The sequence below is a fragment of the Daucus carota genome, chromosome 4, assembly GCF_001625215.2.
Source record: "Daucus carota subsp. sativus chromosome 4, DH1 v3.0, whole genome shotgun sequence".
NCBI classification, from domain to species: domain Eukaryota; kingdom Viridiplantae; phylum Streptophyta; class Magnoliopsida; order Apiales; family Apiaceae; genus Daucus; species Daucus carota.
In genome coordinates, this window is record NC_030384.2 from 44,761,528 (window position 1) to 44,777,481 (window position 15,954).

General features: G+C 33.6%; 3 protein-coding genes across 3 annotated transcripts; 2 read left to right on the plus strand and 1 right to left on the minus strand.

The window, feature by feature from the left end:
- Nucleotides 1–2,952: 2,952 nt before the first annotated feature.
- Nucleotides 2,953–7,879, plus strand: LOC108215905 (metal tolerance protein C2). Its single transcript, XM_017388526.2, has 10 exons — nucleotides 2,953–3,594; nucleotides 3,675–3,783; nucleotides 3,908–3,947; nucleotides 4,299–4,375; nucleotides 5,745–5,833; nucleotides 6,669–6,738; nucleotides 6,884–6,922; nucleotides 7,044–7,194; nucleotides 7,329–7,418; nucleotides 7,556–7,879. The coding sequence occupies exons 1-10, from the start codon at nucleotides 3,099–3,101 to the stop codon at nucleotides 7,655–7,657; spliced, it is 1,263 nt and encodes a 420-aa protein (XP_017244015.1). The 5' UTR covers nucleotides 2,953–3,098; the 3' UTR covers nucleotides 7,658–7,879.
- Nucleotides 7,880–9,845: 1,966 nt separating this feature from the next.
- On the plus strand, nucleotides 9,846–12,184 carry LOC108217813 (probable L-type lectin-domain containing receptor kinase S.5). The gene has a single exon (XM_017390702.2). The coding sequence runs from the start codon at nucleotides 9,956–9,958 to the stop codon at nucleotides 11,987–11,989; it is 2,034 nt and encodes a 677-aa protein (XP_017246191.1). The 5' UTR covers nucleotides 9,846–9,955; the 3' UTR covers nucleotides 11,990–12,184.
- Nucleotides 12,185–12,670: 486 nt separating this feature from the next.
- LOC108217443 (protein VACUOLELESS GAMETOPHYTES) lies at nucleotides 12,671–13,348 on the minus strand. The gene has a single exon (XM_017390274.1). It carries the CDS (start codon nucleotides 13,346–13,348, stop codon nucleotides 12,671–12,673), a length of 678 nt encoding a protein of 225 aa, XP_017245763.1.
- Nucleotides 13,349–15,954: the final 2,606 nt, after the last annotated feature.

Sequence of the window (15,954 nt, forward strand, 5' to 3'; positions counted from 1 at the left end):
CGCAAATGAACTTTTATAAGCATGTGATGATCTTGGTGGGAAAAATTAAAAAAATAGCGGGAAGATTTAAAATATGGTGGGAAAGATTAAAATAATTTGGGAAAGAGAATGGTTAAAAAATGGTGGGAGAAATTTAAAAATTTGTGGAAAATCACAGGGGGAAGGAGAAAGGTTAAAAAGATGGAGGGAAAGATTAAAAGAAGTGGGTGACTAGCCAAGCTAATATGAGTGGTGGGCAATATTTAGAGCAAATTTTCTTGAATAATCTTCCAGTGTAAAATCAAAATTCTAATTGATGTGCATTTGCACATGATATAAAAATATGTAGTTATGGACATCAATTACAAAAATAGTTACAATTTTATTAAATTAAAGGCATAAGCAAATTTTTTTATTATTTCTAATTATAAGTTGGGTTATAATCTAAAATAAAATTTTTAATTTTTAATTATTAATTGAGTTAATATCAAAAAATATATTTAAATTTGAATTTCTATATTTAATTGTTAGTGGAGTTAATATTCATGATTATATAAAATTATATTTCTTTAGAAGTGAAACTTAAATATAAATTTCTTTCATTATTTTAGTACGCATAAGTGTCATTTTTTTTTAAATTAAATTTTGTCTTAAAAAATGAAACATCAGCAAATGTATATGAAGCGCTCTCATCCTACCACTTTGTGTATGAAACGTCAATGCACAGCTAGTACTCCTTCTGGCATGATTTTCATTTTGTTTGATTAGCGTGTTTTTGACTCATTAAAGAATTCTATTTAATAAGGGTATTCTTGTAAACCTGTACTCATATTACTCTCAATTAATGTCAATATTGGTCTGTGTGCAAATTTCTAAAAAAGCAGTTAAAATGGGACACAGAGGGAGTATAAACTATTAAGAATAGTGTAGAAGGAGGAACCATAGCAGACGATCTAAAATTAAATAACCCACCATGTAAGACAGATAAACGGCGGCTACTTGTCTTAATCTAGCACAAAAATAGATCCTATTTGCTACATCTCCATCTGTTCCGGGCAGTGTTTTACAAGTCCCTGTCTATTATAGACATTGGGGCCGTTTGGCCAAACTTAAAAAAATGATTCCATACTTAAAGTTAAGAAGTGGAGTAGAAGTGAAAATTAAATAAGTGAATAAAGTGTTTGGAAAAGAAGCAGAAGCTGTGAGACAGAAGCTAGCATTCTCGGCTTCTTAAAAATGCTTCTACTTCTTTACACAAACGGGTCAAGAAAAGCAGAAGTCAGAAGTTGATTCTCCTTACCAAACAGCCCCATTATATTCAATAAGCCGTCAGACCTTCGAGAATGTTTGAGATATTTTTCAGCTCTTAATTAAGAACATTGATTAGATTATTAATCATATATTATAGTTCTATTAATTACACTCAATCATAATTTCTTAGTTTAATTATAAATAATATATTTAATTATTTAAATTTATATATAATTTATCATTTATTAGGAGTCTTAAACGTAATTATTAACTAATCATTAATATCTTTTAATTTTAATTAGTATTAATATTATACTTCTGCTTGAGATTTATATTATAAAATATAATGTGCTAGAACATAATCTAAGTTATCGGATGTTTAAAAATATTATACAATAAAAAATAAAATTTAGATGACTAGGTTATATTTTACCAAATTTTATACTTTAATATTTCAATATTTTAGTGTACTACATAGAAATTGGCCCTATGTTTTTTATTAATTATATATAATAATTATACACACATATATATAAATTAGTGAGAGTGAAGTAACGTTAAGGAATAATTTTGAAGTAATATTTAATATCAAAATAACTCCAATCAACTGATTAGTGTGATTACGACGTATAATAATCTATACTATAATATAATAAGCCAACATAGGTTTAATTTGTAGTCGTATAAAATTTTGGTTTGGTCATCTCTTTTATAACTACATGTCGGTCACATGTAAACTTCTTTTACTCTTACCATATTAAAGAGTTTTATATCTTTCAAATTACAAACACTTGTGATGTAATACAAGATAAAAAAACTCCACCATTATTCTTTTAAATATAATTTATATATAATTTATATATTATATTATAATAAACCGATATTAGTATAATTCGTAGTCGTCCAGAAAATGTAATCAGTTGGTAAATATAATCTGGTTAAAATCTAATTCATTAATACTAAAATACTAATAAGATGATGTTAAAATTTAAATTCTAATTAATAAATTACGAATTTTTTACCCGCACGTGCTTCGCACGGGTTAAAGGCTAGTAATAATAATAATATAAGTGAGTCATGAAAATATATGCATATATAAATAATGATTAATCTTACTTTTTTTGATTATAATTATAAGAAAATACGACACAGAATTAGAATGAGGTAGTCCAAATATTTGGAATAAACTATTTGAAAACTTATATTTTTTCTTAATCACGAAAAATTTAAAGTATCAAATTTAGTTACATTCCATTTAGGGATCGTTTGGTTGGAGAGGGGGTATCGGGTTGGAATGAGGAATCGGGTTAAGATGGTATGGGGCTAATGTATCATTTCTGATATCAGGTGTTTGGTTGAGTGGTGGAATGAATATGGTTGAATTATAATATTTATGAGTTATTAATTGTAATAAATTTAAAATATCATGAAATTAATATTTATATACATTTTTAAGTCATTAAGTACATTTTGTGTTAAAAATTTACAAAAAATAATATAAATGATAATGAAAATAAAAGAAAACAATTTTGATTCCTGAAACCCATGTTTCATACCCACCTCCCCCTTGGTATGAAATTTTCATACCTTCTGGGTTTGAGGAATGGGTTTGATGAAATAAAATTCTCAACCAAACAACAGGTATGGGTTTGGAATGAACAAAACCCATACCTGATACCAAAGAAGCCTGAACCAAACGACCTCTTACATTTTTCTCTTTGTATTCCATCGACTAGAGTCGGACGAAAAAAATACCGGGAGAGACTGTCTGCCCGATTCGATATATACTGAATACCCGTTTACCTTTATAGTACCGTCAACGTCATCTGAACCCTAATTAGGGCTTTCCCCCCAAATCTAACCATCAAATGGAGAAATTAAATGATCAAGACACAAAATTTCCGTTCTCTAGAACCGGTTCGTTCAATTACAGCCAATTAGAAACCACCGAGTCACCTCGTTCATGGAACGGCGAGTTCGGACTCGGCGGCGTCACCGATCGCCGATTCGCTTTCTCTCGCCAAGCTTCTTTTCTCCACTCTCCATCATTCGATTCGCCTCGCACACCTGTATCTATTATCCCCAACGATTCCGTTAGAAAGCCTTTCATTTCTCGAACCGTTTCGAGTATCGATATACCTGCTGTTGATTACTTGCAAGATGGAATTGATAGTATTTGGACTGAGGATAAGTTGATTTCTGTGAATTCGGTGGATAAAGTGTCGATTTTAGGTTTTTTGTTGTCGATTTTACGGGCTGGGAGGTCGGGTAATCGGCCTATGAAGAGGCTGTTTGTGTTGATTTCGCTGAATGTGGCGTATTCGACTGCTGAGTTGTGCATCGGCCTTGTTACTGGTCGTTTTGGTATATTATTTTTTTTTTAATGCTTTTGTGTCGTTTTTTAGTTATTTAGTGGTTAACTGTAAAATTTGTTGTTATTTCAGGTTTAGTTTCGGATGCATTTCATTTGACGTTTGGTTGTGGATTATTAACTTTCTCTTTGTTTGCAATGGATGCTTCTCGGAAGAAGCCTGATCATGTCTACACTTACGGGTGAGCTTAAATTAGCCTTTTGTTTACATGTGATAAATAGACTGTTTGCTAGAATAATGCATAGATGTAGGAAATTGCTTCTACTTGGTTTCCTATTACTAAAAAGAGTTTTGTTACAATTCAGGTACAAACGGCTAGAAGTATTGTCGGCTTTTACTAATGCTGTAAGTAGATACACTACAGCATCATCATATCTATTTTGGTTTTGGATTCTATCTTTCTTTCAGTATGCACTATATAATAGTGCTCCATTCCATATGTTTTTATTTGATAAGGATCATAGTGAACAGTCCAAACTGAAAATCTTTTGTCATTATGGTACTTGTCGAACTGTGTATCTTTTCCGAGATCAACTTTTCGCAATTTCTTTTGTCTTATTAATAAAAAAATATCTAGACACTTAATGGGCACTCTTGTTATTTGAATCTTCACATCTTTTTTATCTGTGCCTTTTATCTCCATTTTCATTTTGAGCTAACAAGAGGTATATTTTGGTTGTGGTGCCTGTTAGACAGCTGTTTCTTCTATTTATGTCATTCTCCTTGGCTGTTGAAGCACTTCATGCCTTCATACAAGATGAGTCAGAGCACAAGTGAGTTAGTACTGTTTTAGTTGATTGATATATTGTCTGAGCTTTTTAAATGACTGTAACCGTGTTAAATACTTATCGCTATGGTGTGTCTTTTTGTTTAAGTTTTTTTTAAAACAAAATTTAGGTGTGCAAGTGCATCAGTGTTATTAAACGCGATATGCGCACAGAAGCGCAAAGGCCCCCTAGAGCATAAGCGCAACGCGCAACGCGAAATGCGCGGATTCATCGAAGACAAATAAATATACATATTTAAATAATATATAAGCAGAAAATTGTTAATTTACAGATAAGATGACATTTAATTGATAAAGCAACCGAATTCTTCTAAGTCAAAGTAGCAAGAATTTCAAACTTAGTCCATTCTTCCACTTCTTCGTCATCAATATTCAGGAAATCAGCATCTTTACTAATATAATTTGGATCCTTAACAAAGTCTTCTTCATCATACTCAAGACATATGTGTATATACAACACTTGTATGTATATATATAAATATATATATTAGTGTATACAAGATATGTGTATCTTATATGTGTGGGTATCTATATGCAATAATCATAAAAGAAGATGAGTTTAACTTTTGTCTCTGGTTCGATATCTCTTGTTCTTGCATGTAAATCTGGTCTGTATCTATTTGTGTTAGTTACTATAAGGTCTACGGGGTTTTTTCTGAACCCATTTCCTTTAAGAATGACTCATTTTAAAAGAAGCGCGCTTATTTTGCGCTTTTGAACAGCGCATAAGCGCTCGATGCGCATAAAAGTGAGCGCATCATTGAAGGCGCATCGCATCACCGAAGCATATGCGCGCTTTTAATAACACTGAAGTGCATTATACGAGCTCATTTGCATGTTCATCCTGAGTATTTTACTGTTGCCTTCATTTTATCAGATTATAGCACAAAATTGCATGGTCTAATTCATCTGTTGGTAGAAGCGTACTTATAATGAAACACAAATTGCTATCCAAGCTAAATTTGGTTTATGTTAATAGTTTTGAGGTCAAGCTGATGACGATATAAATTGAGATTTTTGAAGATTTAGTGCATTGACAGTATAATACAATTCATGATGCTTTGAAAGTAATATATGATGTTTTGTGTTTTCTATAAGAGTGTAATTTTTTGGGTTATTGGTACAACTTTGCAATTTAATGTAGCTTAGGGGTTCAAGCAACCGAAATGTTTGCTTGGATGTAGTGCCAAGGAAAATTAGAACAACAGTACATAACAAATAATCTTTCATGTAATCATTGAAAAAAATAAAGTTACAGAAATGCAAGTTTCATCAATTTCTTATGATGCTTTTCTTTGGGTTTCATTTAAAAAGCTTTTGTTCAATAAGCAGCGCACTAACACTACATTCTTTAGGCACTACCTGATTATATCAGCGGTTACAAATCTGTTGGTCAATCTTATTGGGGTTTGGTTCTTTCGAAATTATGCTCGTGTAAATCTTGGTAAGCTTCATATGCATTATTCAAATTATATTCCATTCCTGTATGAAAAACACAACTGATAACTCAATGTTTAGCTGCAGTTGGGAGGGTGGGAGGGTATGGTAGCCTTTAGAACATGTGAAACTGGACAAGTTTTTTTAATGTGAATAGTACAACATGTGTTCGTAAAACAAAATGGAAAGCTCCTTTATTTTCTAAATCAATTGCAACATGAACCTTTCATGTGCATATACTTTAAAATCTCATGAAGAGGCCTCACTGTTTCAGCTGTTAGTACAAGAATACTTATGTTTGCTTAAATGCCTTTAAATAGTTCTCTACTGATCTGTTGAGTAGCTTTATAGTTTTAAATGTTACAACTGTACATTTCAGTGAACCATAAATTATATATTCTTGTGAAGTAAATTTTATATTGGTGGGAGAATTCCACTTGTTATAGTGCCATTTAAAGACTTAAAGGGTTGAGCCGTTGAGGGTAATGCTTTCAGCCAAAACTTCTTAATTTACTTTTCTATATCAACAATCGAATATTTATGGATACAATGACTTCGTCATTGATTAAAAAGCGAAGTTGCTTTTTTTTCTTTTTTTTTTGATATGCAAGTTGGTGGCAGTTGGATGATTAAATATTTCTGTATTCGTGATCTAGAGCCAATAGTCGATAAGCTCATAATTCTAATTGCTTCAGGATATCCTACATACAAACATAAAAGAAACTGTATAAACGCGAACATGTGTAATTTTTTATTTATCTAGTATCTACGGAAGTACGAAAATATGCACAATATTTTTCATCTTGTTAAACTGTTTTTCTTTCTCAATGTCTGTTTTGCAGCCTACAGAAATGCAGAAGATATGAATCATCATTCAGTTTGCCTGCATGTTCTTGCCGATTCCATTAGAAGGTCTGAAGTTCATATGTTTTTTCCGGATAAGTCTTTTTCTGTCTCGCATCACAAACATACTCGCATAGACACTTTACACACAGTGTGTGATGTTTTAGTAATCCCATATTTGAACACCTCAAGCTGACTTGCTGTTGTTTCTCAGTGCAGGTGTCATCTTAGCTTCCTTCTTGTTGACCCTTGGGTAAACAACATTTTCACTAGATTTTTCTTTTCTTTTTTGGCTGAGTAATTTTCACTACATACAAGTTTGAAATAATATTCAGTGCTTATACTTCACTCAGTGAGATGTCCATATTCTGCAGGGTTGAAAATGCTGAAGTGTTGTGTTTGGGACTAGTTGCAGTTATGGTATTTATGCTAGTTATGCCACTTTTCAGAGTTAGTGGTGGTGTCTTGCTTCAAATGGCACCTCCCAGCATACCAGCGTCAGCCTTAGGTAAATGCCTGAGACAGGTAAATACTAAATACCAAATACTAATATCCTGTCAGTGTTAGATTGTTGTGTGAGAGTATTTGATCATTCTTATGTTAGTTTTGTGATATTTCTTTAATAAATATCAAATGAGTTGACAGTAATTTATATTTAGGTCAATTCTCGTGAAGATGTTGTGGAAGTTTCTCAGGCTCGCTTCTGGGAGTTGGTGCCAGGCCATGTTGTTGGTTCGCTCTCAGTCCAGGTAGGTTACATTGCTACATCTATTTGTGATGTGATTGATTTTAATTTTTTTATTCCACTTTAGTTCAGTGGTTGCTTAGTTAAATATATATAAATAATAAAACAAATATAAGTTTATTTTGGTGGCCTTTTTAACAGGTGAAGAAAGGTACAGATGAACGGGCAATTCTGGAATATGTGCATCACTTGTACCACGATTTAGGTGTTCAGGACCTGACAGTTCAAACTGATTTTGCCTGAGATAAGAGGAAACTGGGATTATATATTTTTTTCCCAACCTTTTTTTGTGAAATTGGAATCTCTCAATATAGAAAACATCATGATATAAATATATAATTACAAAAATGGAATGAAGTAACTACCTGATAATGGATGTGACCATGTAAATATACGCATATATTTCCTGTGCATTTTATATGTCGTTTACTAACTTAAATTTATCTTATATGTTTGTTTAGCCTATGTAAATATTAGTAACAACGACTGAGTTACTCTAACGGTCGGCTCAGAGTCGCAAGTGTGAATGAAGTCCAATTATGTATCTATCCGGTGTCATTTATTATTATTATTATTGGCTAACTGATATATTAAATTGATTTGAAAAGTAAAAATCTATAAGATGACGATTATTATAAAATTTTCCATGGAAATGATTCTAACATCTAGCAATCTTGGAACTTATTCAAAGAGAGCTGACAAAATATCTATCTACCCATCCGTTGTTTGCAACAGTCTCAGTTTTTTTTAACTTTTTGACTAACAATTTTCAAAAATAATTAACTAGTGTTAGTGTTGTTTTGAAATACTAGAAAATTTATAGTGAATCTTATTTTCAAGACATCCTATGATTATGTATGTGCTCAAGTTTAGTATTTTACGTGGAAATCGGGTTTAATTTATAACTATTGTTAATTATAAAATTATGAGATTTTAAAATAATTCAAATAATTATCTATATAACTATATATTAAATGAATTTCTATGAAATTATATACATCATACGAACTTCTAAAATATATATATATATATAGGGGAGGGTTCTGGTACAAACTTACAAACTTTTTTTGTTCAACACATATATAACTTGAGTTCAACATTTTTTTAACATATTTTATTGAACATCGATTAAAATAGTGGTGAAGAAGTACATAAACCAATTTTTAAATGTAAGAAGTAAGGTAAACATGTTATATAACTAATATTTATGTTTCTAGATCCTACCCAAACCCCAGAGGTATAGTTTAAACATCTTTTTAGATATATTCAACACAATGATAATTAGTGTTCAACACCCGATGTTGAACTCCAGTTATAAATGTGTTGAAAACGCGATTTATTTATGCGTTATTTTTAAAAATTGTGATGTTTTTTGAAGAATTTTCAACATGGATACTTTATATAACTAAGGATTAATACGATGGGAGAATAAAAAAAAGTTTGTAAGTTTGTAACTTAAAAAAGTTTTTATTTGATCCTATCCCTATATATATATATATATATATTTATATATTTTAAAAATATATACATACATGACATGGATTATAATTTATAAATTATAATTTTAATTCCGTTTGAGAAAAGAAAAATAGTTTAAATAATTTCAAGTAGCATATATGGTTTTGAGGGGGACTTCTTGTCCTTGTGCTTGCTTGTCCAATGTTCACGCAAGATATGATGAACAAGTGAAACTCTTGAATTTCTCCACAATTCTTTAACTTACTATTTTCTTCTAGACTTAACGCGGCACTTAATATGGATTATGTTTGATCGTCAATATCAATAATAATAATAATAATAATAATAATAATAATAATAATAATAATTCTGAAATTATAATCCAATTTATTGCGTATAATCTATATTAAATTATAAAAGTTGTATGTGACTATAATTTATAATTTGTTTAATCATATTTTATGTTATTTACTGGATCTTAATCGTTAGATTTGCAACTAAATTTGGTGAGAACAATTGAATTTAATACTAAGATAATATAACTCTAAATTTAATTTTCAATAATAATATATAATACTAAATTCTAAATATATAAATATACATAAAAGATAATTATATCATACTTTAAATTATTAAAAATATTAAAGTGTGAAATTATTAAAATTTAAATATTGAAAATTAATTCGGATTTGCCCGTGTTGTAAGTGATATTTCTGGTTTTACTTAGGGGAAAAATAATTTATTTATAGAAATGATAGCAATATAAAATACTTTCACAAACTTGTATTCTAGTGGTCGTATATATATTTTTCTAAAACGGTTTTATATTTTGAATTTTATTAGATTGACTTAAAATGTTATTTGGGTATGCCCAAGTCAACATTGTGGAAAAATTATTATAATATTTCAGAACGTAAATTTATTAATATTATTTTATTGAAGTTACTCCGTAATTTCTCCGCGACGAAGACTTGCATGTGAATTTCCATGGCAAGAAAAATCAAAGCCTTATTAGCTATATATATGTACAACCTGGGACGTAACTCAGCCTACAACAAAATATCAGTGCAAAAATAATAAAATATGAGCACCATAATGAAGAAGTTTCGCAAGCTCAGCAACATGTTGCTGTTGGCAACAGTGATTCTCTTGGCAAGCTTTTCATCTCAAGCTTCAAGCTTGTCTTTCGATTACCCAAAGTTCACAGAAGATCTTTATAATCAATTCAAACACGACGGACCCAACGGTTCGGTTTTTTATCAAGACGCCATTCAGGTTACACCAGATACTAATGGAGGTGAAATGAGAAACAAGTCTGGGAGAATATGGTACGGCAAGCCGTTGAAGCTCTGGAGCCAGAAGAAAAATGTTACGGCGTCGTTTAATACTAGTTTTGTACTTAATATAACTCCTCAGCCTCCTAAATCTGGCAATCCAATCCCGAATAATTTAACATGGGGGCATGGAATCGCCTTTGTTTTATCCGGGCAAGCGGATCCCATCCCAGAGAATAGTTATGGAAGTTGGCTTGGAATTGTTAATGAAACGACAACTGGGAAGACGAGAATAGTTGCGGTTGAGTTTGACACCAATGGGAACTACTCCGAGGATGGGGATAGAAATCATGTAGGTGTTGATGTGTACTCTAGTCGTTCCATTGTACAAGAACCATTGGCCCCCAATGGTGTTAACCTTTCGAGTGGGAAGGACGTTGCGGTTAATCTTCGGTATGATGGGATAGCGAAGAAATTGGATGTGTATGTATTCATGAGTAGTGATGCAGGTGGAAATCAGAGCAAAAAGCCGATAATTTCGATGAATATTAGCCTCTCTGATCTTCTTCCTAGACGAGTTTTCGTGGGGTTTTCAGCATCCACGGGTGAATATGCAGAGCTTAACTGCGTAAGATCGTGGAGTTTTAGTAGCACGAAGATAGATGATGATGGTAATTTATTATGGTTGCTAGGGATAGTAATTCCTTTAGTACTGCTGGTGGTTGTGGTTGTGAGCGTTGTGTGGTACAAGTGGAGGAAAAGGAGAAGAGCGAATGATGTTGAGAATTCTATGGTGGAGCAGCAGATTCAGAGTTCAGCAAGTGCGCCGCAGAAGTTCCAGCTTAAGGATCTGAAACGTGCTACTGGAAACTTTGATTCCAAGAATGAGCTCGGAAGGGGGGCCTTTGGAATAGTCTACAGAGGAGTGGTAATGAATAAAGAGGTGGCTGTGAAGAGATTGAAAAACTCTGGCAATGGGAAGCAAGAATTTATAGCTGAGGTCAAAAGTATTGGCAATCTCCATCACAAGAATCTGGTGAAGTTAGTCGGATGGTGTCACGAAGGCAATGAGCTTGTTGTGGTGTATGAATATATGCCTAATGGAAGCTTGGATAAGATGATCTTCCGTGAAGCGGATACTAGAGTCCCGAGGCTCACTTGGGAAAGAAGGCATGCGATCATTTCTGGGGTGGCTCAGGCTTTGGATTACCTTCACAATGGGTGTGCAAATCGGGTGCTTCACAGGGACATTAAGGCCAGCAATATAATGTTGGACTCTGAATTCAATCCCCGGGTAGGAGACTTTGGGCTAGCTCGAATTGTAATGAGTGATGGAAAAACTCACCACTCGACAGAGATTGCTGGGACGCCTGGTTATATGGCTCCGGAGAGTTTCCTGATAGGCAAGGCAACTGTTGAAATGGATGTATATGCTTTCGGCGTTCTAACACTGGAGATTGCATGCGAAAGGAAGCCGGGAGTCCAGATAGAAGAAAACAATTACGGCAACAGGATTGTGGAGTCAGTATGGTTACTTCACACGAGGGATCGTCTAATAGATGCTATTGATGCTGAAGCAAATTTATCATATGACCAAGAGCTGCAGGTCGAGTGCGTGCTCAAACTGGGACTGGCATGTTGTCATCCGAATCCACACGAAAGACCCTCCATGAGAACTGTTTTGCAGGTTCTTAAAGGCGAGGCAGATCCTCCACCTATCCCCAAAGAAAGGCCATTCTTCATTTGGCCAGCAATGCCTCCCGTCGGTGTAAATGAAATCATGGAGGAGTCTCTAGCAACTGGCCAACTCTCTCCCATATCATTCCTCACCAGTGGAAGATGATCAAATTATTACTTCATTTGTTTATAGCTTCTATTGCCAATTCAGTTTGTTTATTTATTTATCAGTACATATAGCTCTAGTAAGTGTAATGAATCTAGTGATCACCCAATGTAACTGTTCTCGGCCTGTGAGTGCCTGTGTTTGTCTCTCGTATCTTATTTAAATTAACTGTATAAAATGTCCTAGTTTCATCTATTGATCAATTTGTTAACAGAGTACTGTGAGATATTATAAGGCGCGTGAGTTGAACCACAGAATAAGAATAGACCAATATACAAACATGCTCGAAGTCTAGTTATGAACTAGTCAGACGTGTTACTAGTCATTGGCAACGTGAGAATAACAATACCAAAATGCTAACATTTTCCTTGAATACAAGTCAAATGTATGAGATGCTTGTGCCTTAAGGCAGTGCAAACAATGTGAATAGGTATATGAAAATAAGCAACTAGTGGTTAAGTTAGACATTCAAGTTAACCGAATAATACCAAGTCAATTACGATGATTGGAAGAACTAAAGGGCCTTATGAGATTGATAATTTTTCCGCTTATACTTGTACAATTCAAACTTACAAGTCTAATCAGTCTGATGTCAGAGTAATTGATCATACAGACAGACAGATGAACTAAGCAAACATTGCTTTTACCGAATGGAAGTTTATTCAGGAGACTAATATTAGGTCAGATAATAGGTTTGAATGAGGCGATCATCTGAGCAAATGCATTGGTCATTTCCATCTGCAGTTGAAGATTATACAACTCCACAGCCATCTCTTCTGCAGTTAGTGTATTAGACGACGTTCCTGAAGCTGAAGAAGCATCATGATCCCCTTCTAATGGTTTCACCTCATTGACCACACAGTAAATGTGCGCATCAAATTGACAAGCGTGACAAGAATAAAAAGAATACTTCGCGCTCAACAATTTGCTGCAGACCTTACAAAACTCATCCTGGCCTTGACCCTCTGAATATTTTGTCAATTGCAGCTCGTGTTGATGTAAATTGTGACTTGCCTTCAAAGGCAGGAAAGCGCAATGAAGATGAAGATCAATTTCACAGAGCGTACAACAGTAAGAAAACGAGCTGCCAGTTTCTCCGCATTTGTTGCAGATGAATGATCCACTGCAGTAAGTTGGCTTGGGGATCAGAACAAGAGGGTGTTGAGGATCTGATGAATGTTTTTTGACGTAGCGTTCAGCGCTATAGCAAAGAGTATGGAGAAAGAAGTTGCATTGGCTGCATCCAACGACATGTGTGCTCTGGCAAAGCCTTTCGCAGCCAGAACAGCGGATGGTTTGGCCTTCGGTGATTTGGTGGACCTTCAATTTGTGATGGTGGCTAAAGTGCTTGTACTCCATTGTTAGTGAAGTTGAAGCTAGCTAAGAATAATTCAGGAACAGATGGTACTTATAAACTTAATGATGCAACTATGTGCTAGTAGATGATATTAATCACAAATTTTTGTCAACGTAGTAGGAGAGTTTTAATTTGTAATCATAAAAGAATTCAATAGATGCATTCGAAGATGGTTGTAATGGAGGTGAGAAACAACTTGAATCAAACGACTCGAAGCTATAATACAAGTCAACTGCGTAAGGCCCGTAAACAACGAGATTAATTAGGTGGGCATGAGCAACTGGTTATTACTTAAACACTCCACATAATTAGAATATGCCTGCTTAAGATAACTCTAGTTGTTGAGTTAAAACAGTTGGAGGACTGATTCAAGTGCTATACACGACAATTTATACAGATGGAGGAAGTGATTCGTGTTACATGATATTAACAATTTTCTAACTTATAACTTAGAGCAAGTCCAATAGGTGTGCTAAATCAAGTCTTAAATCCAAAAATAGGGAATATGGGATAAAATTGCACTCCAACACTATGCTAGTGATGTGCTAAATCACTAGCACAAGCCTCCCCTTCCCTATTTTTAGAATATGCTAGCCACTTCTAAACTATTTTTATCATTAAAATATTCATTTCCCTCTCTCCTCCCCATCATTTCCCTCTCTCTTTTTTTCTCTCTCCTCCACTATTTAATATTATTATAATAATAGGGAATGGATATAGGGAGTAGTATTGGAGCTCATGTGCTAAATCTTGTGCTAAATCACTAAGACATATTATTTTATAATATTTTTAGGGAACCTCTTAGCATAGTGTTGGACTTGCCCTTAATGTGTTAAATTATACGCAAGTGTAAAATACGGTGTCGGGTGCAGTGTAGACAAACAAATACAATTCGTATTACCAAGAAGACAAATTCTATCTGTGGTTATTCGGTTACGGTCAATGGTTTTAATATAGCAAATGATGAGAAAAAATAACTCAAATCATTTTCAACTTCAACTTTAGAATTTGTTATTCTCTACAATAAAATATTAATATCTATTAAATTAAATCCAAATTAGTGTAAAATATAATTTAATACGAGAATAAAATCATATAAAATATATATAAAAATGGTTACAAGAACAAAAAGAATGCTTGGCGCTCAACAATTTGCTGCAGATCTTACAAAACTCGTCAGCGCCTTGACCCTCTAAAAATTTTACCAATTGCAGCTCGTGTCGATGTAAATTTTGTCTTACAAAGCGCAATGAATATGAAGATCAATTTCACAAAGCGTGCAGGAGTAAGAAAACGAGCTGCCAGTTTCTCCACATTTGTTGCAGATGAATGATCCGCTGCAGTAAGTTGGCTTGGGGATCAGAACAAGAGGGTGCTTGGGGTCTGATGGATGTTTTTCCACGTAGCGTTCAGCGTTAAGGCAAAGGGCATGGAGAAAGAAGTTGCATTGGCAGCATCCGATTACATGTGTGTTGTCGAAAACCCTTTGGCAGCCAGAACAGCGGAGGGTTTGGCCTTGAGTGATTTGATGGACCTTCAGTATGTGATGGTGGCTGAAGTGCTTGTGCCCCATTGTTACGGAAGTTGAAACTAGCTGAGAATAATTCAGGAACAGCTGGTATTTATAAAGTTAATGATGCAACTATTGTCAATGAAGGAGGAGAGTTTTAATTTCTAATCATATAACAATTCACTAGAATATATACATTCCAAGATGGTTGCAATGGAGGTGAGAAACAACTTGGATTAAACTTCTCGATGCTATAATACAGTCAACTGTGTAAGGCTCGTAGACAACGAGAATAATTAGGTGGGCATGAGCAACTAGTTATAATTACTTGAACACTCCAGATAATCAGAATATACCAAATTAAGGTAACTAGTTAAGTTAAACAGTTGGAGGAACTGATTCAAGTGCTACATGAGAATGAGATTTAACAATTTGTAGCTTATAACTATCCATCAAATAATTACAAATCTCACTACAAGAAAAATGGTCAAAAGTCGCCAATTAAAAGCAACCAAGTATAAAGGCAAGCGCAAGCGGTTGCTTTTAAAGTCAATTCAAATTCTAGGAGACTGAAACATAAAAGCGATTTCTAGCCAGTTTTCTTGTAGCATCTTATCATCCTGAGTTTATAGTTTAGTTTCATTGTTTTTTTGTTGTGCAAGTCTCTGATAATCACTTGCTGTAGAAAAATATCGGCTGTTTTTTTTTAGTGGAAAGACTCTTTTTCGTGATTAAAATCATGCATAGATTCTTGACAACAATCAATTATGAGAGACCATCTCCTATTTACAGATTACTAAATACTAATTCATTGTTTTCCGATATAGCGTCTCATGAAATAAATCAGAGATGTGTATGAATAATTTACAGATTAAAGTGCAACTAACATGATCGAAATCAAACTCGCAAATAGTGCAAGAGTAAGAAAATTAGCTACCAGATTATCCGCATCTGTTGCAGATGATGAATGATCCACTGCATTAAGCAGGCTTTCCAGATGAGTGATCCACTCAATGTTAAAGCGCAGCACTGCAACAATTGTCATGAAGAAATGACATTTCGTTTTTGTGGATGTTCATTTACTGAAAACTAAATGTT